At 44.0% G+C, this 24,230-nt stretch overlaps 1 protein-coding gene across 2 annotated transcripts in view; it reads left to right on the forward strand.

Annotated features, from left to right (window-relative positions):
• The window catches only part of LOC117042717 (zinc finger protein 420-like), a 51,672-nt gene extending 27,713 nt beyond the window's left edge, over nucleotides 1–23,959 (forward strand). Inside the window, exons 1-3 of one of the 2 annotated variants that reach the window (XM_033142337.1) lie at nucleotides 16,601–16,678; nucleotides 17,339–17,464; nucleotides 21,754–23,952. In XM_033142337.1, the coding sequence (XP_032998228.1) occupies nucleotides 17,344–17,464; nucleotides 21,754–23,216 (1,584 nt within the window). In that variant the 5' untranslated portion in view covers nucleotides 16,601–16,678; nucleotides 17,339–17,343 and the 3' untranslated portion in view covers nucleotides 23,217–23,952. Of the gene's footprint in view, nucleotides 1–16,600; nucleotides 16,679–17,338; nucleotides 17,465–21,753 lie in introns of those variants that run through there. The other variant, XM_033142336.1, reaches the window with a different exon arrangement.
• Nucleotides 23,960–24,230: the final 271 nt, after the last annotated feature.

Raw genomic sequence — 24,230 nt, forward strand, 5'->3', positions numbered from 1 at the left:
AGAGATTCATAATGACGAGGAGGAGGATCATAACTGCAAGTCTAGGGTTTTCCCCACAAATGTTTAGCTGGGAGCTTTTGCAAATATGTTTTTCTCCAGCCCTGCACCTGTGCATGAAGAGTTCAGCATGCTGTGAAGGCAACACATCTTTCCCTTATAATTTTCAAAATCATAGTTATTATTTTCATCTTCTTCTCAACAAAGCTCCAGATGTTTGTCCAAAGACCACCTTTGAGTCCATTAAAATAAACCTCAAAACTGAGAGCAATAATTCCATATGAGCTGGAAATGCCTTCTGCACCTCTGGGATTTTGGGCTGAGATTTAGGCAGGTTGGACTACGTGGTTGTGAGGTTTCAGGTGTGAAGTCTTGGTTGGGCTCCATCAACATTAAGAAGACACAGAATGGTACTGCTCATGCAGCTGCTGCTGCTACTGCTGCCTTTTGCAGATTGTGGGATGGAGATGAAATGCCCTTTAATTTCGGAGAGAGATTGGATAGACAGATTCAATTATTACAGGCCAGGAGACCACCTCATTGGTGGGGTCATCTCTGCCACAAGGGCTTTATTCAATCCACACAAATTCAACGAGCCTCCCTCAACCAGCTTTTACCAGTAAGTCATTTTATGGGCATGGGTTTACTGCTGCTCCACTAGCCACCAATTTCGTGAGCCCCAAATACCAGGCTCTCTCCAGCTTCTCTTAAATCCCTGTACTCCTTTGGTGGATGCTACGACACCATCAGCTGCCAGCCTTTTCAGAAACTGCTGCTAGTAAGGTCCCTTTTCAACTGTAAAGCATAGTAGCATAGGACAGTGACATAAATTTCATCTGCAGAACAAACACCCAATTCATTTTTTCAGCCCAGTGAGACAGAGCCATGTGTCTAAATCCATTTTATCTCTCAAAGATTGAGGGACATTGCAAGACAAGAGGACACTGCTCTTGTAAAACCTGGGATGTTTTGGGGGGACCAGATATTTCAGATTTCACCAGCCCCTTATCTGGCGGAAATCCACTACGTGGAGTACTGTAGGCTTTTCACAGCTGGGAAGGTACAGGGGAGTCCCATATGCCCAGAGATTTTGTCCCTGTGCCTTGGGAGTGGTTGAGTCAACTGAACATATTCTTCTGATCTGCCCATTCTATGTAGACCTTAGACAAAAATTTATAGCTCCACTGCTATCCCAACCTAGTCCTGTAGACAGAGAAAAACAGGTTTTGTTTTTGCTGAATAACTTTACTGGATCAAGAGCATCCTTGGTGGCCAAATTCCTTTTTTTGGCCCTTAAGTGCCGTAAGGTTAAAATTGACAGCATTGACATGGGTCTAAATGTATAGCCTACTTTTATTGCTGGCTTAAGTGTCATGTTCCTTTAGGTGCTTAGTCGTTTTAATTTTTGTATGGATAAATCCTTGTTTTCTGACTGACAGTCGAATAAATTTTTGATGATGATGATGAAATCCATTTTATCTTGGTTTTGCGAGTGGAAATGTTCGGGGCACCCTAGCCTTTGCTGTTCTCCCTCCCCCCCCCCCATATGCAATCCTTCCATGTAGAAGAAGAAGAAGTTTGGATTTGATATCTTGCTTTATCACTACCTGAAGGAGTCTCAAAGCGGTTCACAATCTCCTTTCCCTTCCTCCCCCACAACAAACACTCTGTGAGGTGAGTGGGGCTGAGAGACTTCAGAGAAGTGTGACTAGCCCAAGGTCACCCAGCAGCTGCATGTGGAGGAGCAGGGGATCGAACCCGGTTCACCAGATTACGAGTCCACTGCTCATAATCACCACACCACACTGGCTATGTAAGCAGTAAACTTTGCTCAATTCCAGCTTCTCTGTAGTAAAATAGGACCAGATTCACTATGACCCTCAGCAACCTATCAGCTGCTGGTACATTTTCAAAGAAACTCTTATAAGTCACTTTTAGATTACATATTTATTGCACTTGCATTCTGTTTTGTTTCCACAGAGCTTGAAGGGAAGGTATGTGGTACCTGCTGTTTATTGAGTATTCTTACTTATCTGTTTGCCTTATATGACATTGTATCAGTCATATACTGAGCCAGTGTGGTGTAGTGGTTAAGAGCGGTAGACTTGTAATCTGGTGAACCGGATTCGCGTCTCCGCTCCTCCACATGCAGCTGCTGGGTGACCTTGGGCTAGTCACACTTCTCTGAAGTCTCTCAGCCCCACTCACCTCACAGAGTGTTTGTTGTGGGGGAGGAAGGGAAAGGAGAATGTTAGCCACTTTGAGACTCCTTCGGGTAGTGATAAAGCGGGATATCAAATCCAAACTCTTCTTCTTCTTCTTCTTCTTCTTCTTCTTCTTCTTCTTCTTCTTCTTCATCCTGTTTTTGCAGTGCATTTTCCCTTCATCTTTTTTTTTTCTTTTCTTGGAGCCAAGTTTATTGCCCCTGGCCTGTTAGGCTCCTATCATTGGGATGAAGTGGCCTCCAGCTAAGCAATAGTGAGGAGTGATCCCTTTCTTCTGGAGGAATCACTAGCTTGATTTTTGTTTTGTTTTTTAGCACCACACTTGTACTTGGTCAACTCTTTAGACATGTAAAATGGATGCTTAAGAGGCTGGGCTAGGATCACCAACTTAACAAACATATTGTTTTGACATCTTCAGCAGTGTCTTCTACTGCACTCTCCCATCTTACAGAAAAGAAACACAGGTTGGGGAGGGACCAAAACATATCTTACAAACCAACCAACCAACCAACCTCCTGTCCCTGCCATCTCAAGATACTGCAAAATAAAAATATAAAATAATTAAAATGGGAAAACTAGAGAAATACTAGCCAGAATGATCATCTGCATTAGCTTTGTTTTCCAATGGATAATGGCTATTGATTAGCAAAGGCTATCTGGCCACCCAAACATTAAGTGAGGGTTGGCTTTCAATTTTACAGCTTTGTCTCTGGATCAGTGTTAGCATAAGTAATATTCTTGAACTTGAATCCAAAAATTTATATTTATATTATCTATTCATTGAATGCTGGATCCTTATGATGATGGAATATGTATGCATTTGCAGGAAAGCATCCACAAAATATTGGCAACTCCTGTCCTTCTTGTTTGCCATTCAAGATATCAACCAGAATCCCAGGCTTTTACCCAACATCACTCTGGGGTACAGCATCCACGAGAACTTCTTTGATGGGAGGGTAACGTGCGAATCTTTGCTAGACCTGCTCTCCACAGGGCAAGCCAATATTCCTAACTACAACTTTGGAGGACAGAATAATCTGCTTGCTGTTCTTGAAGGGGCTGACACTCAAAACTCCATCCAGATTTCGAACATGTTGGGCACCTATAAAATCCCTCAGGTAGGGATGGAGAGGGTGTGGCATCTTCTGGCTGAGCCTGATTCTGGAGAACTCAAGAAGTGTGTGGCGTGGATGTTAAATGATAATGGAGACAGACACTTGCTTCTAAAACAGTATCGCAAGTGATTTGAGAGAGCTTTCACTGCTCCTAGAGGGCAGACATACAGCTTTCTTTTATCATACTCATCTCTACTCAAATGGGATACTCAGAATTTGAAAACAACACCAAGGAGCCTTCCACATATCAGTTTACTGTGGACTTGATGCTTCTTATGCATATAAGATTTGTGTGCTGTTGATGTCAGGTCATCCTCATCAAAATGACAACATTAAAATAGTAACAAAATCATAATAACAAAGATACAATATACAGGTGAAACTCAAAAAATTAGAATATCGTGGAAAGGTTCATTTCTTTCAGTAATTCAACTTAAAAGGTGAAACTAATGTATGAGATAGACTCATGACATGCAAAGCGAGATACGTCAAACCTTTGTTATAATTGTGATGATTATGGTGTACAGCTGATGAGAACCCCAAATTAACAATTTCAGCTTTGGGGTTTTCATCAGCTGTGTGCCACAATCATCACAATTATAACAAGCAAAGGCTTGACATATCTCGCTTTGCATGTCATGAGTCTATCTCATATATTAAACTCCAGTAGCTAATGAAAACAATTGCTTACATAAATGGATTTTTCCACAATATTCTAATTTTTTGAGTTTCACCTGTAAATCCAGTGAAACAGTAGTATAAAAGTATGTAAAGAATGAATAAGAATAGGGATTTGGGGAACACGGTCCAGCTGAAGAAAAGCCTAGGCAAAATAATTTGTTTTTAGAAGGTAAATATTTGTTATTTGGGCTAAGAAATCAGCTTTGGTTCAAAATGTAGCAAGCCAACAATCTTCCTTCCCTTCCCAGGTCAGTTATGCTTTTGTCTCTCATGTTCTGAATGATAAGAGGCATTTCCCTTTTTTCTACCGGATGGTCCCCAAAGAAGAAGCTCTCTACCCAGGGATTGTCAAGCTGCTCCAGCACTTCCGATGGACGTTCATTGGCCTCCTTGCACCAGACACTGACAACGGAGTCAGGTTCATGAAGACCTTGACGCCTGTGCTCATTGAGAGTGGGATTTGTGTTCCCATCTCACAAATCGTCAAAGGAGGACTGAATTTTGCACCAATAAATTTTCTTTCCTTCTCTAAGTGGAAACAAGTTAATCTGTTTGTTTACTATGTAGACACTATTTATGTCTTAAATGGAATTTTATTTATAGAACTGATGTACAAGTTGATAAAACCCATTGGGGGGAAAGTCTTGATCACAACCGCAATGTGGGACATCTCATTGGAGTTGATGTATGGAGGCTTATCTTTCCAACCTATCCATGGTATTTTTTCTTTCTTAATTGAGACAAATAAACAGACAAACTATGGTGATTTCCTACCCCTACTGTTTGCTATTGATGAGTTTGTGGAGGAAGGTTTTAATTGTTCATATTTAAAGCATGCACTGACAGTGAAAGGCTGGGCAAGATGCAGAGAGAGAGAGAATCTGAAGATGCTGCCACAAGATGATCCGGAGGGAATCCTCTCTCTCGACAACCACAGGATTTACAACACGGTCCAAGCTGTGGCACACGCCTTAAACGCTGCAGATTCATCAAGATCTAGGCAAAGAGTGACGGACAATCTGAAAATTCAAAAGCTACAGCCATGGCAGGTATTTCCTTTCCCAGTCACAGATATCTCTGCCAAATATGGAGATGGACTGTAAAGTCAATTGACTGTGGGGAGGTGAAATTTTGGAAACCCCTTTGTGAAGTGCCCTGAATTGGTCCTTCTTTATGCCCACTTACACTGGCGTCTAAGGATGTGACCCCTCTGGTAGCAATGCCAAACATTGGCCTAACCACCCGCTTTGTCTGCTGTGACTCATTTTAATTAAGATGCTTGCCTTTTACATATATGTTCGTTTGTGAATGAGAAATCATGTTGTTGTTGTTTAGTCGTTTAGTCGTGTCCAACTCTTCGTGACCCCATGGACCAGAGCACACCAGGCACTCCTGTCCTCCACTGCCTCCCGCAGTTTGGCCAGACTCGTGTTGGTAGCTTCGAGAACACTGTCCAACCATCTTGTCCTCTGTCGTCCCCTTCTCCTTGTGCCCTCCATCTTTCCCAACATCAGGGTCTTTTCCAGGGCGCATGCACGAGATGGGAGCCTAGGCTTTTTGACTTCGGTGTAAGCCCTTTGGGGTGAAAACAGTGAAAAAGACACACAGCTACTTAAGTCTGCACAGTGTTATTCCCCATATTCTAAACATTGCCTTCTTCTTGGCTATTCTAGCTCCACCCTTTCCTGGGAAACGGTCAGTTTTACAATTCTTCCATGGAGGGAGTGTATTTGGATGAGAACGGGGAACTGGCAGCTGATTTAGACATTGTGAATTGGGTGAGGTTTCCCAACAAGTCCATCCTCGGTGTCAAGTTTGGGAATATCAAGAGACAGGGATCCCCACTTCTACAGTTGACCATCGACCAGGATGCCATTATGTGGCCCAAATGGTTCAACCAGGTGGGTGAAATAATGTCTTTCATTTTATTGCATCTCCCATCTCATGTAAGCTTTTATAATGACGCCATGTTTTTTGTGGGTCTATCTTCAAAGGCTGGTCAACATCAAAAATGCCATATTTCTTAACTATCAAATGGTGGGTCCCTGTGAAACTCTGTATATATAGGCCCCATAATTTGGGTTGCAATTTTAAGGGAGTTGTTTAATTTAGTAACTGTATGAGGTGTCCCAAGGCTTCCACACACCCTCTCCTATTTATACCATAAAGAAAATATATCCCTCACAAAAGTGAGGCTTTTAGCAACCTCACTTTCTGAAATTCTCCTGCAAACGCACATTGGATGAAACTTTTTCCTAGTGACTTCCAGGAAAGCGTGCAATAGGTTTGTGTTCAGGAATAAGAAAGGACATCACCTGTATGTTTCTGCAGCTTGCAAGGGTATTTAATCACCCCACCTCCATCAGTGAATGAGAGTACGTTGGCAAAAACAAAACAAAAAACATTTTCCCTTTTCTACCTCAAACACAGGTTGTGGGGGAAGTAGAACCACTTCACTTTATACTATTTATTCATATTAAAAATGGCTAGCCCAATACTCTTATCCAGACCTTTAGAAAGTTTCATGTGGCTCCCAAGAGTCCCCTCCCCCCTTTTTAAAAATAGCATTTATTGAAAAAGTCTTTATTGAATTCTCCAGTAGAACTACTGTTGTCATACTGCCCAAATGTTTTGTGATCCATGCCCAGCAAATAAAATTCCCCGGGTGAGTGAAAAGGAAAGCAGGAAAATTAATTCCCATATTGGTGCCACTGCAACAGAGAAGGCCCTTCTCCATGTTTGAAGAGAAAATGCTGTCCTATACGACATTAAGTCCTCCTCTAAGAATTGCTTTCTGGGCCATTCAGATCTTTATACACACATTGTTGTTGTTCAGTCGTTCAGTCGTGTCCGACTCTTCGTGACCCCATGGACCAGAGCACGCCAGGCACGCCTATCCTCCACTGCCTCCCGCAGTTTGGCCAAACTCATGTTACTAGCTTTGAGAACACTGTCCAACCATCTCATCCTCTGTCGTCCCCTTCTCCTTGTGCCCTCCATCTTTCCCAACATCAGGGTCTTTTCCAGGGAGTCTTCTCTTCTCATGAGGTGGCCAAAGTACTGGATCCTCAGCTTCAGGATCTGCCCTTCCAGTGAGCACTCAGGGCTGATTTCTTTAAGAATGGATAGGTTTGATCTTCTTGCAGTCCATGGGACTCTCAAGAGTCTCCTCCAGCACCATAATTCAAAAGCATCAATTCTTCGGCGATCAGCCTTCTTTATGGTCCAGCTCTCACTTCCATACATTACTACTGGGAAAACCACAGCCAAACTCATTATACACACATACCAACATGCTAAACTGGACCGCAAACATATTCAGTCTTTGTGCGTTAGAGCTGTCCGGAGCTATCTGTTTGTTTTTGCAATAAATCCTCCTTTTTAATTACCTACGCTTACTGTGTTATCACTCCCTAGAAAAGACCCTGATGTTGGGAAAGATGGAGGGCACAAGGAGAAGGGGACGACAGAGGATGAGATGGTTGGACAGTGTTCTCGAAGCTACTAACATGAGTTTGGCCAAACTGCGGGAGGCAGTGAAGGATAGGCGTGCCTGGCGTGCTCTGGTCCATGGGGTCACGAAGAGTCGGACACGACTGAACGACTGAACAACAACAACTGTGTTATCAAGCTGGGAACCTGGACTCCTGACACGAAGCACCCATGGCCCCCAGGAGCTGGCTCCAGTGCTATGGAGTTGTAGTTTATAGTCACAAAGTTTCAAATTAAAATTGTGCCCTACCCAACTCTGTGCCTCATTTCCATAGAAAAGTTAGGCCTAACACATTTTCCTTGACACCCCCCTTGTTTTTATGTTCAGGGCCTGCCTCCTTCCAGGTGCGTGGAAAGTTGCCGCCCTGGATCTGTCAAGGTGGTTCAGGAAGGAAAGCCACTCTGCTGCTATGACTGCATTCCCTGCCCAGAAGGAACCATCTCCTCTCAAGAAGGTGGGTGACTCCAGTGGCTGTTTATAGGGGAAATTTAGAACTGGCTATAATCCGTGCATCCTTAAAGAAATCAGCCCTGAGTGCTCACTGGGAGGGCAGATCCTGAAGTTGAGGCTCCAGTACTTTGGCCACCTCATAAGAAGAGAAGACTCCCTGGAAAAGACCCTGATGTTGGGAAAGATGGAGGGCACAAGGAGAAGGGGACGACAGAGGATGAGATGGTTGGACAGTGTTCTCGAAGCTACCAACATGAGTGTAACCAAACTGTGGGAGGCAGTGGAAGACAGTAGTGCCTGGCGTGCTCTGGTCCATGGGGTCACGAAGAGGCGGACACGACTGAACAACAACAAAATAATCCGTGCACAGAGTGTGACCCTCTACAACACACCTGTGCATTTTCCACCTGTGTGTGCATACATGCTTTCTTATTTAGAGTCACATTCCATGACCTTTACAAATCTGCACAGAGTTGGAGAGAAACATCAGAACTGGGAAATCGACAGCACGGGATGCAGAAGACTGTTCATCAAGCTTTTCCCAGGAGGCATCATGAACTTCGACATGTGGCCTTATTTTCAGGCACAAATGTTTCATAGAGTTCTGCCCCTTCTAGGATGTCATATTGGATATTTTTGGGATCAGGCGCCTATTCATAATATGGACACATTCTCAAGAAAGTTGTCTTTGTGTTATATAATCATATTGGTGAATGCTATGTGGCGAGTGGCAGGGGAGTCCACAGAAACTCAAGTTGTGATCTTCAACTTGGGAAACCAGAGTTCTGCCCAAAGTTTCACGAGTTTCATAACTGTTCCAAATTTTAAATTGTTGTCATGATGTTGATTTGGGGTATTTCTTTGAAAATTGCTGGGAACGACAAGATAGAAACACATCAATATATAAATACCTGCTAAGCAAGGAACTGAGGCTCCAATACTTTGGCCACCTCATGAGAAGAGAAGACTCCCTGGAGAAGACCCTGATGTTGGGAAAGATGGAGGGCACAAGGAGAAGGGGACGACAGAGGACAAGATGGCTGGACAGTGTTCTCGAAGCTACCAACATGAGTCTGACCAAACTACGGGAGGCAGTAGAAGACAGGAGTGCCTGGTGTGCTCTGGTACATGGGGTCACAAAGAGTCAGACACGACTAGCAGGTGGAATGCTTTCCCTGTTGACTTCACAACTAATGCAAGACACACCTGTTGCTGAGGTTTTACCTGACATGTAATATTAGTACTGTAATACTGTTTCCTGACGCCATTGATCACATATAATGATTATATAGGATATTTTAATGTTTTCTAATAGTGTGAACCAGTTTGGCGTTAGTTTCTGAAAATGAAAAGCAATTTAGGAGGATATAATATTGATAACACTCTTGTTTTTGCAGATGCAGAGCATTGTACCAAGTGTCCAGAGAATCAACATCAAAACAATGACAAAGATCAATGTGACCCTAAGGTTATCACCTTCCTGACTTATGAAGAACACATGGGGATTGTCCTATCTTCCTTTGCTCTCTTCTTATCCATAACCACAGGTTTTGTGTTAGGAATCTTCATTACATACAAGAAAACTCCCATAGTGAAAGCCAACAACCGGGATCTCTCCTACATCCTCCTTTTCTCACTCCTGCTTTCATTTTTGTCTTCCTTCCTCTTCATTGGCCGGCCAAGGAAAGTGACCTGCCTTCTCCAGCAAACTGCCTTCAGCATCATTTTCTCAGTTGCCATCTCTTCTGTGTTGGCCAAAACCATCACTGTGGTGCTGGCCTTCTTGGCTACAAAGCCAGGGAACAAGGTGAGGAGATGGCTGGGGAAAAGTCTGGCCAACTCCATTGTCCTTTCCTGTTCCAGTGTTCAAGTTGCCATCTGCAGCATCTGGTTGGGAATCTTTCCCCCATTCCCAGACTCTGACATGAAGTCCCAACCTGGGCAGATCATCCTGCAATGCAATGAAGGATCTGTTGCCATGTTTTACTCTGCCCTTGTCTACATGGGCTTCCTGGCTGCCATCTGCTTCACGGTGGCTTTCTTAGCAAGGAATCTGCCTGGGGCCTTCAATGAGGCCAAGCTGATCACCTTCAGCATGCTGGTCTTCTGCAGTGTTTGGGTCTCCTTTGTGCCCACCTACCTGAGCACCAAGGGGAAGTACATGGTAGCCGTGCAGATCTTCTCTATCTTGGCCTCCAGTGCTGGGCTTCTGGGCTGCATATTCCTTCCCAAGTGCTACATTATTTTATTGAGGTCTGATCTGAATACAAAGGCATATATAACAACAACTCAATTAGAAATCTGATTGTTCCGATACTTTTTTCCAAAGGTGTCATTTTGTAAATTTAATGCCAAACCTTAGTGGTGGTGTTGTTACTGCTGTTGTTTTATGTTAGAGAAATACCTTCCATCTTTCCACTGTGTTCACACACTGTTCTAGGGCCTTTGCAGGAATTCATGGTTATGCTGAGAAACAAGCGCTGAGTATCTTCAGCATACTGATGCCACCTTGTTCCAAGATTCTTCCTTTTTTTGCATAAATCTTTTATTAAATATATTTTTATGATACAACAATATAAAAAACCAAGTTATATGAAAACAAAAGTAGAAAAAGAAACAGAAAGAGAAAGAGAAAGATGTACATGTTTAGGGGGAGAAGGGGAGAAGGCAAAAGAGAGAGAGAAGTTAAGCAAAATAATTTATGGTTCTCTGCCTGCCTTCCCATTGGGCTGAGTGGTGACCGGCACCACGGCGCCCGCCCAGCAGGGACGCATCGAGGAGCCACACAGAGCTGCCTGCGCATCCGCCTCGCCCGCTTCGCTCCTTTCCCGACAGCGGTGGCTGAAGCGAGGTTGAAGCGAGGTGGCAGCGACGGCGGTGGAGCTGCCTCCGTCGAGGGCCGATGCCCCCACCCACTTAGCCCAGCCCAGCCACCCTGCGCCGTGCACTCCTCGGGGCACAGATTGCTGTGCCTCCGACAAAGCCCTCTCAGCTTCCAGCCTCACGCCACTTCTCCCGCAGTTCGCGAGTGATTAAAAGGAGAGGAGAAGTTGGGCGAAAGTCTCCGCGGGAGGAGGAGGGTTGGCGGGGGCCAGATCGCGGGGAGCGGGATGAGGCGACGGGCTGAGTGCGGTGGCCCCCCGGGAAGGCGCCCCCCCTCCCGCCCTGCTGGCCATGCTGAGCGCTGAGCGGGAATCACACGGGGGGGGGGGAGATCGCGACTGTTTTCCAACAGCCCAAGAAGAAAGCTTGTGTGTGTGTGGTTTTTTGTGGTGGGAGGGGGAGAGACACTCCCCAGGCAGCTTGGATTGGAGCTAGTAGCAGCAACAACAACGTAATAGGAGACTGTGTCTTTTCCCCTGATCGAGAGCGGGTCGCTGAGAAGGTCTCCCTGGTGGCCGTAGTTTCCCCCCCCCCTCCCTTCCCGAAACCAAGGCCATTTTGAGGGTGAGCGGGAAAGGTGGTTTGAGGCGGATCCCGCCCAAGGCGAGGCGGCCGTCCTGAGCTTTCAGCTGCCCAAGCAGCCGGCCAGGAAGGTCAGCTGGCCGTTTTCTGGTTTCACCCCCCCCCCTTTTTTGGGGTGTGTGCGGGATCTTGCCCACTGCACCTTACGAGAAGGCTGTTTACCAATGGGGGAAAGGAGGGGAAGCTGCACCTGACAAGCTGCTGCCTGCTTTGCAGCAGATGAAGATGCAGGAGCTCAGTGCAGGGTCCGTGAGTGAAAATGGAAGTCCCAAGCTGGCAGGGGCGTGGGGGGGGGGAGGGCGGCGGAGGGATCGTTGAACCACAGCGCCAGATAGGCTTAAGACAGTCCTGGTTACATAAAAATAATTATTCAAAACATTTTTCAAACTTTAATTCCAAATACCACAATTTCATTTTCATTTTCACACAGAAAGTCTAAAAGGGGTTTCCTTTAACAAATGTCAGCAATAGTTTTTCTCTAAATAAATGAATCAACTTTGTCTCCAATGATTTTAGCAACCATGCCTCAATATTAAATAATGGTGATCCTTTCCCTCTTTGGATACATAAGTCTCTCCACTGTGATCATATATTGAGACAATATTCCATAATCCTTTTCCTATTATGTATCTACTAGCTGACCCGGCTGTGGTTTGTTTTTTTATGGTTTTTTTAAATGATTGTATTGATTTAGTGTAATTCAAGTTCCCTTGTTCAACTTCCATCTGCCCCTTCTCTCCCCCCCCCCGTTTTCAATTACCCTCTTTTCGTCCCCCCATTTTCAATTACCCTCTTTTCCGTTCCCCCTTTCAATGATTTTGTGAAATTGAAGAAGTTCCCCTGTTCACCTTCGTCTGCCCCTTCTCTCCACCCCCGTTTTCAATTACCCTCTTTTCACCCCTCCACACAATCCACACTCCAGAATATATATGCACATCTACCAAATATGTTTTATTTTTGTTTTATTAATTTATATCACTGGATTAATATACCACTTGGTTGTAATAAAAATCATAGTAGGTTACAAAAGAATAAAATGGTGAAATTAATTAAGATCAAGGACAAGCTAAAAACCAGATGAAAACAACACTGAAAAACAACATGTCAACGTTCTGCGTGTCTAGATGGGCAATTGCATTAGAGAACCATCTGAATTGTCTGTTCACTGGGATCAATGTTTTCATAAGGCACCAAAAAGAGTACAATGAAAGCATCCTCCTGGTGTTTTGCTTGCTGTTTATTCCCTTGTGAGGTTCAGACTTCCTATTCTAATTTTCAACATTACCGGTTATTCTTATCTGAACTTTTTTCTCATTTGGATCACACTGGATCCTGCAGTCATCTTCCTAAATTTCCTGCCCTAATCCCCAAAAGCTTTTTCCTTAACTCATACTCCCGACGCCCCACTTAATTTTTAGGTTACATTGTGGAAAGAGAGGGCATTTATTAAGCTTTTAAAATAGATGGACCTTGTGGAAGTTTCAGTGAGATGCAATCTGAGCTTAGGAATGATCATGTTTCATTCAGTACCGTTGGTTAATTGTTTTTATATGCCAATCAAATACAGAGAAACCAGTAGGAGACAGAGAAACCAGTAGGAGAACACTTCACTCTCCCAGGACATTCTATACAAGATCTCAAAGTAGCTGCCTTATTACAAAAGAATTTCAGAAATAGACTGGAAAGAGAAGTTGCTGAATTGCAACTTATTACCAAACTTAAAACCATGGTATCTAAAGAAGTGTGCATGCACACAAAAGCTCATACCGATAACAAACTTAGGTAAAGTTAAAGGGACGTCTAACTATTAGGTCCAGTTGTGTCCGACTCTGGGGTTGTGGTGCTCATCTCGCTTTACTTGCTGAGGGAGCCGGTGTACAGCTTCCAGGTCATGTGGCTAGCATGACTAAGCCGCTTCTGGCGAACCAGAGCAGCGCACGGAAACGCCGTTTACCTTCCCGCCGGAGCAGTACCTATTTATCTACTTTCACTTTGACGTGCAACTGGGAGGATTTTTTTTTATTGTTTGATTTTATACCAATGTTATGTATCTGATGTTAGCCACCCTGAGCCCGACTTCAGCCGGGGAGGGCGGGATATAAATAAAAGTTTTGTATTATTATTACTTGTTATTATTCCTTTGTAAGGAAATATGACATAACGTAAAACCATTTTTGCAGAGGGGGAAATCAATGGTGGGTGACAAGAAATATTCCGCACTGGGTACCACCTGACCTTCCTACACCTCTGGGGGGGTGCCAATTTACCTTGCTACAGCTACACCCCTGTGTGTTGGACTTCATGGCCTCCTCAACAACCATGGGGCTGTCTCAGGGTCCCAGTGGCCCAACACATGTGTCTGAACCAGGGCTTTTTTCAGCTGGAACAGGTGGGAACTCCGTTCCGGCCCTTCTCAGGTGGATGCCATTGCCATTATAAGAGAAGGAGGGAGGCGTTCACAGTGAGTTCTGGTGCCTCTTGTTCTGGAAAAATAGTACTCGGCTGAAAATATCCTCAATTTGTCCTCCCCTCTGCCCCCAAAAAGAAAGTGTGGATTGGAAGCCAGTGTTGTGTAGTGGTTAAGAGCGGTGGACTCGTAATCTGGGGAACTGGGTTCGCGTCCCCGCTCCTCCACATGCAGCTGCTGGGTGACCTTGCGCTAGTCGCACTTAGAATCATAGAATCATAGAGTTGGAAGAGACCACAATGGCCATCCAGTCCAACCCCCTGCCAAGCAGGAAACACCATCAAAGCATTCCTGACAGATGGCTGTCAAGCCTCCGCTTAAAGACCTCCAAAGAAGGAGACTCCACCACACTCCTTGGCAGCAAATTCCACTGTCCAACAGCTCTTACTGTCAGGAAGTTCTTCCTAATGTTTAGGTGGAATCTTCTTTCTTGTAGTTTGAATCCATTGCCCCGTGTCCGCTTCTCTGGAGCAGCAGAAAACAACCTTTCTCCAGATGACATCCTTTTATATATTTGAACATGGCTATCATATCACCCCTTAACCTTCTCTTCTCCAGGCTAAACATACCCAGCTCCCTAAGCCGTTCCTCATAAGGCATTGTTTCCAGACCTTTAACCATTTTGGTTGCCCTCCTCTGGACATGTTCCAGCTTGTCGGTATCCTTCTTGAACTGTGGTGCCCAGAACTGGACACAGTATTCCAGGTGAGGTCTGACCAAAGCAGAGTGTTTATTGTGGTGGAGGAAGGGAAAGGAGAATGTTAGCCGCTTTGAGACTCCTTAGGGTAGTGATAAAGTGCGATATCAAATCCAAATCCAAACCTAGAGTGGCTGGGGGAACTCAATCAGATAGGAGGCATGTAAACAAAATTATTATTATTATTGGTGATACTTCATTGATGGATTGGGGGGGGGTCTCTTTGTGAGTATTGTGATGGGTGGACAATTTTCTGCTGATGTTTGGGCTGAATATGGCTACTCCACTGGGCAGAGTTTTGCTCCTACTATTTCCTCTTTGTAGTTTAGAAACATTGTTTCGAAGTCGATTCAGCAACAAAGGGGGGCGAGGAGGAATCACCCCCAACCGCGATGTATTTTGCCAGAACAAAGGTAGCAACCTTATTTAATGGGTTACAGGTGGGTAGCCGTGTTGGTCTGCCATAGTCGAAACAAAATAGAAAATTCTTTCCAGTAGCACCTTAGAGACCAACTGAGTTTGTTCTTGGTATGAGCTTTCGTGTGCATGCACACTTCTTCAGATACACTGAAACGGAAGTCACCAGATCTTATTTAATGGGGTCCCCTGAAGCAGAATCCACAATGTCCCCAACACCTTACAGTTTGGGTGTGGGTGGGAGGGTGGGGGAGAAGTGCTGGCTGTTCAAGGGTTAAAGGCAGCGATTATATTCTGAGAGGGGACTTCCTGGGGGGAGGGGGAATGCGTCACTTCCTCCTCCGTTTGTCCCATTTGAAAAGCTGCGAGGGAGGGAGGAGATTCGGCAGAGCGGAAGACTGCCTTTTGCAAGGTAGGAAAAGGGGGGTGTTTTTATTGGGGGGGTCTCCCGTGTCAGAGCAGCTGCTTTGCGGGAGAGGAGCATGCATGGGGGTTGCACCCCACAATTGAGCCCCGAAGGAGCTGTGGGGAGAGCAAAGGGCCTCGGGGGCTGCAGGGACGCCCCAGGAGGAGAGCATGGAGGCAGTTGGGGGGTGGAGTAGGAAACCCCCCCAAAGGAAAGGGAGGGAGGCATGGATGTTTCGGAGAGAAAGGGGTCGGTGCTGGGTAGAGGGGGCAGGATTAGGCCACGGGGGAATGAATCTGGGGCATTTCTGCCTGCTGAGGAGATGCTCTGCCCTTGAGCTACAGCCCCTTCCCCTAATGTGGGGTGACTCTGCCTTTTGCAAGGTAGGGAAAAGGGGGGTATTTTGGGGGGGGGCCGCTCCCGTGTCAGAGCAGCTGCTTTGCAGGAGAGAAACCCCCCTGGAGAGGGCTGTTTTGCAAAGGGGCAGCGGTGGGAGGGAGCATGCGTGGGGTTGCACCCCCAATTTATCCCCCAAAGAGCTGCGATGAGTGCAAAAGGCTTTAAGGGGTGCAGGGGCGCCCCAGGACGAGAGCAAGGCAAGAAGACTAGGCAGGGAGGGAGGCAGTTTTAGGGTGGGGAAGGAACCCCCCCCCCCAAAGGAAAGGAGGCGAGAGGGCTCTGGGAAGAGGAGGAAGGAGGCATTGCTGTTTGGGAGAAAGAGGGGTCGATGCTGGGTAAAGGGGGCAGGATTAAGCCACGGGGGGGGGTGCTGCTGGGGCATTTCTGCCTGTTGAGGAGATGCTCTGCCCTAGAGCTACAGCCCCTTCCCCTAATGTGGGGTTGGGGGGGAGGAGGAACAGAGGGAGGCAGCCCTGTCACAGCTCCAGGCTGGGGGAAAATGAAAGGGATGTTTTTAATGGTGGTGGGAGGAAGATCCTCTTTCAGATCCACTTTCCTGGCATGCTGGGGTTCAGGAGGGGGGGCACGTCTCTTTTACTGCAAGTGGGAGCTGCACTCCTAGGCAGGCTTATCATTCACTAATAAAATATCTTCAGCTGGAAAATACCTGCAGGGCTTCTGAGACTCCCTTTGCTTCTCCCTCCCTCCCAGGAACCTGCAGCTTCTGAGCTGCTCAGGAAGGATGGAAGGGGCTGATCCTGCAAACCTAGCAAGGATGGAAGGAGGAGGAAGATGGACGGTTGACCTGGTGAGGCTGTCTCCCACAACCTCTGACCGTTCCCTTCCAGGACCCTCAGAGAGATCTGGTGAGTGGCAGGGAATGGAGATGGGGGCATGGAGGGATGGAGAGTGGAAACAAGGAAAATGCCTTCAGGTGCCCTTTGCTCTTTCCTCCCTCCCAGGAACCTGCAACTTGTTTAAACTTCTGAGTTCTGCAAAATAGTTTCAAAGAAGCTGAATCTTAGAAATGACCTGAGTTGGGGCTTGCACCTCCAGCACCATCTGAGGCTGGGGGAGGTCAGCTGAGTTCCAGGGGGTTGGGGGGGAGGGGAGATGGATGGATGGATGGGAGGGAGGGAACCCCCCACTGCAAGTGAGCAGAAAAGACACAGGGAAGAAAAGGCAAGAAGGTCTTGATTGGAAGAAGGGAGGGGGAAAGGAGCAATGTGTTTCTGGGTGTCAGAAGAGGGAGAACATGCACAGCAGTCCATTGCAGATTTACTCCTAAGTAAGCTCCACTGAGTTCAATGGGATCTACTTTCAGGTCACTACTTAGCGTACCATGCCCACCTTAAGAAAGGATACAGAAAGCAGACAGATTGATTTGGAATCACAAAGACATGTTTAAAACCTGTTGGGGACTGTTGCAGAGGGGATGCCCAGGGGCAGGAGAATATCTAGGGCAGAAGAATCCCTGCAGGGCCTCTGAGGGTCACTTTGCTTCTTTTCCCGTCTGAGCTCCTCAGGAAGGATGACAGAGTCTGATTCTGCAAACCTAGCGAGGATGGAAGGAGGAAGATGGACGGTTGACCTGGTCAGGCTGTCTCCCACAACCTCTGACTGTTCTCTCTCAGGACCCTCAGAGAGATCTGGTGAGTTCCAGGGAATGGAGATGGGGACCTGGGGGTTGTTGGGGGTCAGGAAGCTCCCCTGGCAAGAAAATAAGGAAGGCTGCAGGGCCAGATCTCCGAGTTGGCAGAAAAAGAATCATTTTCAGGCATGACTCCTTCTTTCTTCTCTGGTGGGGTTCAGGAGGAAGGCACCCCACTTTTACCATGGAAACTGTGAGTGGGAGCTCTACACCTAAGGAGGCTTCCACAGCCTCCTTATGATCTACTTTCAGGTCACTACTATGCCTACCATGCCCTGAAGGCTGGAAGGAAGACCTCCCTGCTGCAGGGCCCATTTCCACCTAGCCTAGGGGGCAGAGTCTAGACTCACCTTGAACAGCCAAAAGAGGCTCCTGGGGGGCCACAGGGACACTGCTGGGACATCTCTTGGGTTGGGGGCAAATGACAAAAATGTTTTATAATGTTTAAAACAGTTCTCGTTTTGGTTCCTCTGTTTTGTTTTCGTCGAGCTGGTGTTTGCTCAATTTTTATTTGGGGTAAGTGGTTATTGTAATTTGGGTATAACTGTAAACCGTTTATTACTGCTTTTGTTATTGTTATTGTTGTTGATTTCTTTGTTGCCTGTATAGGATATTTTGTTTATTTTATGTTTGATGTTTTGTTGTGTTTTCATATATGCTGTTAGCCGCACTGGGTGGCTGTGGGAACCCAACCAGATTGCGGGATATAAATTTTAAAATTTTACACACACACACACACACACACCATTTGGTCTTCTGCAGGGGCAGGAGAATATTATCTAGGGCAGAGGAATCCCTGCAGCTTCTCTGAGGCTCCTTTTACTTCTCCCTCCCTCCCAAGGAACCTGCAGCTTGTTTAGGCTTCTGTAGAAACAACAACAGACAGTCACGGTATCTGTACCTCAGATAAAATACAAAACTGTGTATATCTCTGGATAGAAATGTATTAATTATGGAACTAAACTGACAATATCATCATACAAAAAGTATACATAGATATTTCCTCAGAGGCAAAGCGTATATATGCTTTAAAACATCAAAGTGCAATATACAAAGTGAAATATACAAAGTGCAATATAATGTTAAAGATGGTTATGCAAAAGTCTGTAAGACGTGTGGGTATATCCTCCCGACGGGTGGCCAGCTTCAAATCTTCCCGTTTCACCAGTAGTTTCGTCAAGGTCTGGACTTTATCATCAAATCAGAACTAGGATATTAAACATAGCTAAGCTATTCAAAGTGACTCAGACTCCCATCATTCCAATATAGCTGAAACAGGAAGATTTGAAGCTGGCCACCCGTCGGGAGGACATACCCACACGTCTGAATGACTTTGTATATATAACCTTCTCCAACGTTGGGAAGATGGGGACCTGAGATGGAGATGGAGATGGGGACCTGAGGAGATGAGGAAGCACCCCTGGCAAGAAAACGAGGAAGGTTGCAGGGCAAGAGTTCTGGGCTGTGAGAAATAAAAGGTAGAAAAGGAAAGGAATGTTTTCCAAGGCTGGAATGGGTGCAGGATTTCTGTTGGGGGGCAGGACTTTTGTTAGGGGGGCAGAACCAGCCTAAATGGTCAGTTAAGTATTTCTAATTAAGCAGCTTAGTCATGAGCTTACTTCAGGTATCTGAAGAAGTGTGCATGCACACAAAAGCTCATACCAAGAACAAACTTAGTTGGTCTCTAAGGTGCTACTGGAAGGATTTTTTTTATTTTTTATTTTGCTTTGACTACGGCAGACCAACACGGCTACCTACCTGTAACTGGATCTATCCCCTCTAAACAGTAATTAGAGAAATAAGAAAAAACGAAGAAATCAAAGGAATGACATTGGGGAAGAGATCATACTAAATAAAGGCTTTCGCGGATGATGTAATATTAACATTACAAGAACCATTAGAGACTATTCCCAAAGCCTTAGAAAAAAATAAAAACTTTTGGAGAGGTGTCAGGCTTCAAACTTAATAAATCAAAGACCAAAATTATGGTGAAAAATATCCAGCAAGAAGAGAAAATAGAGCTGATGCAGAAGACAGGATTAGAGATCATTTAAAAAAAAGCAAAATATTTAGGAATAGCTATCACGATGAAGAATCTAAATTTGTACGAGGACAATTATAAAAAGCTCTGGAATGAAATTAAGAGAGATATTGAAACCTGGTCCAGACTTAAGCTATCGCTGCAATAAAAATGAATATACTTCCCAGGTTTTTATTCTTTTTCCAAATGATCCCAATTATTATATATAAAAAGATTGTTTTGAAAAGTGGAAAAAAATTCTGTCAAAATTCATTTGGCAGGGGAAAAAACCTCGTATAAAATATAAGCTTTTAACGGACATAAAAGGCAGAGGGGGATTTGCGTTCCCCAACTTTAAACTACAGGTATATTACTATGCAGAACGTATAATTTGGATAAAACAGTGGATTACCCTGGAAAACCCAGATGTCTTGGACCTGAAAAGCTTTGACAACAGATTTGGCTGGCACGCCTATCTGGGTTACAACAAAGTCAAAGCGCAAAAAGGTTTCACAAATCATGTAATCAGAGGATCACTGTATAAGGTCTGGAAAGAATACCAACTGCTGCTTGAAACACATACACCATGGGGGTTATCACCACTGGAAGCCTTTGTGATGAAAAAGCTAAATTTGGCAGGGAGCAGGGGAACCTATAGCCATCTATTAAAACAAGACAGAAACGAATTAAAGTTAAAACCATACGCTGAATTAAGACAATACCTTAATGACTGGCTGCAATATCATCAATTAAATAATACCTTTATCTCAGATTTAAAAAAATCAGGCTTTACAAAAGAGGATTCAAAATTACAAATAGTCCTCCTTAGAAATTAAAAAAAAAATATTATCAAAAGTTTACAACCTATTGTTAGAATGGAACTTGCAAGATGAGGCAATAAAGGAAGTGCAAATAAAATGGGCACAAGATATTGGGCCGCAATTCAGCTCGAACGGTGGGAAATGTTTAAGTTTGATATCAGATTCACAGCATGGAATGCAATTAAAGAGAACATTAGGAAAATGTTCTGTAGATGGCATATAACACCCGCAAAACTTGCCAAGATACATAAATCAAATTCCAGCTGTTGTTGGAAATGTAAAGATGCTGAGGGTATACTCATTCATATGTGGTGGAGATGTGGGAGAATGAAGGTGTTCTGGAATACGGTACATGAAGAACTAAAAAAACTGTTAGGAATCTCATTAGAAAAAAACCCAGAAATGTATCTGCTAAGCTTACTGGGCAAAGAGATCCCGCAAGATAAGAGAAATTCACAGCTCTATGCAACAGCTGCAGCAAGGCTGCTGATTGTGAAAAATTGGAAAAGTGCCCATATAACTAAGAAAGACGATTGGCTAAATAAGTTATCAGAATATATAGAACTAGCCAGACTAACTGTGGTAATAAGATATCAATCAAATAAGAAATTAAGAGCTCAATGGAAATGTTATGAGGAATATAGGAGTATACACTATTCGGAAGATAACATGCTGATAGGCTTGGACTAAGCTTGTACAGAACAATTCATGCTAAATGATAATAATGAGGGGGAAAGTGGTAAATTAACATAGACTTAAACTAGAATATATGCAACGTAAATTGTAATATGCCGGTAAGTCTTAAAAGACAGGTGAGCACTGGTGGAGGGAATACACTAGGGGGGTAAGGGGGGTGTAATTTTTCTTTCTTTCTAATTACTGAATAATTGCTTGGCAGGGGGTTGGACTGGATGGCCCTTGTGGTCTCTTCCAACTCTATGATTCTATAAGTTTGTTAAGAGTCATATATTACTTGTTTTATTCGTGTATATGTATATGATTGTTAGACTTTTTCTTGTTTCTAAATAAAAAAAATAAAAAAGAGAAAACTCTCCAGTGTGAGTAGATAAATAGGTACCGCTACGGCGGGAAGGTAAACATCGTTTCCATGCGCTCTGGTTTCTGTCACGGTGTTCTGTTGTGCCAGAAGCGGTTTAGTCATGCTGGCCACATGACCCAGAAAGCTGTCTGTGGACAAACGCCAGCTCCCTCGGCCTGAAAGGGAAATGAGCGCTGCAACCCCATAGTCACCTTTGACTGGACTTAACCGTCCAGGGGTCCTTTACCTTTACCTGTATATATGCTGTAAGCTGCCTCACGTGGCTGAGGAAACCCAGCCAAATGGGTGGGGTCTAAATAATAAAATCATCACCATCATATGTTACAGAAAGTCTCACTAGGATTGGGATTTGCATTACATTTTTAATTGTGATTTTTCCTTAACTTTAGCAGGTGATGAACACAACGGTCATTGTTCTTGGGACTCAATAGAAAGAACCAAGCATGAAGTCAAAGGAAAGACCTTTCAAAATCAAGAGGAAACAAGTACACAAGAGAAAAACCAAGAAGAGATTGGGAGGAATAAAGGTCTTCTTACACAGACTGATAACGGCCATCGAATCCCAGTCCATAAAAAACATCACAAGGGGAAGAGAACAAATGATAGCTCTTTATGTGGAAAAACATTCAAAGGTAAATCTAGCCTCAAGTCACACTGCAGAATCCACACAGAGGAAAAACCATGTAAATGCTTGGTGTGTGGAAAGAGCTTCAGTGACAGCTCAGGCCTAAAATCACATGAAAGAATTCACGCAGGACAGGAATCATACAAATGCTTACAATGTGGAAAGGGTTTCAATCACCACTCAAACCTTAAAATACATCACAAAGTCCACACTGAGGAGAAACCACATACCTGTTTTGAGTGTGGAAAGAGATTCCATTGCAACAAATACCTTACAAAACATCAAAAAGTTCACACAGGGGAGAAACCGTATACCTGTTTTGACTGTGGAAAGACCTTCCGTGACAGCTCAGGCCTTACATCACATAAAAAAATCCACACAGGGGAGAAGCCGTATAAATGTTTGGAGTGTGGAATGAGATTTTGTTACAGCTCAAACCTTACATCGCACCAAAAAATTCACACTGGGGAGAAATCTTATCAATGTTTGGAGTGCGGAAGAAGCTTTGCTCACAGTTGTAGCCTTACTTCACATAAGAGAACACACACAGGGGAGAAATCTTATAAATGTTCAGAGTGCGGAAGGAGCTTTGCTCACAGTGCTAGCCTTACTTCACATATGAGAACCCACACCGGGGAGAAACCATATAAATGCTTGGAATGTGGAAAGAGCTTCAGACAGGGTTCACACCTTACTTCACATAAGAGAGCTCACACTGGTGAGAAGCCATATAAATGCTTTGAGTGTGGGAAGAGCTTCAGTCAGAGTTCACACCTTACTGTGCATGAGCGAATCCATACAGGGGAAAAACCATATACGTGTGTGACATGTGGAAAGAGCTTTAGTAACCACACATACCTTGTAAGCCATCGCAGAATCCATACAGGAGAGAAGCCATATAAGTGTTTTGAGTGTGGGAAGAGCTTCAACCAGGATACAGCCCTTCATATACATCAAAAAATTCACAGAGGTGAAAAACCGTATGCATGTTTGGAGTGTGGAAAGAGCTTCACCCAAAGCTCAACCTTTGCATGTCATCAAAGAATTCACACAGGGATGAAACCATATACCTGTTTGGAGTGTGGAAAGAGCTTCACCCAAAGCTCAAGCCTTACAGTACATAAAAAAATTCACACAGGGGAGAAACCATATAAATGTTTGGAGTGTGGAAAGAGATTTGCACATGGGTCTAGCTTTAGTTATCATAAAAGAACTCACATGGGATAAACCATATATATGCTTGGAATGTGGGGAAAGATTTGGTCAGATTTCACAACTCATTTTGCCTAAGTGAATCAAGAGGAAAGAAATATTTAGATGCTTGTAATGTGAAAAGCATTTCAATTAGACCACCGCTGTTGCTAAACTTCATGGAATTCGTAGAAGAATTCTCATGGGAGAAATCATATACACCTGCTGTCATGAGGGTGCTGTCAAGTGCTCACAGGGCTAGCTGCCTGGTGAAATCAGTGGTGTGGAGAACTTTTGCTTATTTCATTTAAATCAACAACAAAAATCAAATATAGTTTTCCATTTATAAATGTCTCCTTTATATTCATGAACACTTTTTTACATTTCAGTTATTGCCAAGTCCATATAGTTAGATTATTTCTGTGCTTTTATCATTTTCTGTAAGTTTTATTAAGGTTTATAAGAGAAAATACAAAACCTGATATATTTTCACATTTCTTAACCAAACCAAGACTTTTATATAAATACGATAAGGACACAGAAAGGGGGAGGAATAAAGAAGGGAAAAGAAAGAAATGTTTTAAAGAATAGAAAAGAAGTTAAAAAACAAAGTTCGATGAATAAGATTCAGAAAGAAAACTTCTGATTCTTCATCTCTTCGTCATACAAAACAATATTTACTTCGTCCAATAGACTATAAACCCCACAAAGCCATTTTTTATAAACAAACATTATCTTCAATCCTCAAATCCAGATGTCTTTTTTTATACAAAAAGTCTATGAGAGGTTACCAATATTTAACCTCTGTTAACATTAATTTTCCTCTGATTAAACATATCAGTTTACCATCCCAGATAAGTCTGTTAATTTTAATAGTCATTCTTCCATTGTTGGTTATGATGTGTCCTTCTATCTTTGTGCATATAAAAGTCTCAGACGCAATCATATATTACAACAAAGTTGCATAGTCTTTTCCTAATTACATATCCATACGTCCCAGCAGGAAGATTTCTGGTGTCATTATTTCTGTGATTTCATCTAAATGAATAT

This window comes from Lacerta agilis, chromosome 2 (assembly GCF_009819535.1).
Source record: "Lacerta agilis isolate rLacAgi1 chromosome 2, rLacAgi1.pri, whole genome shotgun sequence".
Classification (NCBI taxonomy): Eukaryota; Metazoa; Chordata; class Lepidosauria; order Squamata; family Lacertidae; genus Lacerta; species Lacerta agilis.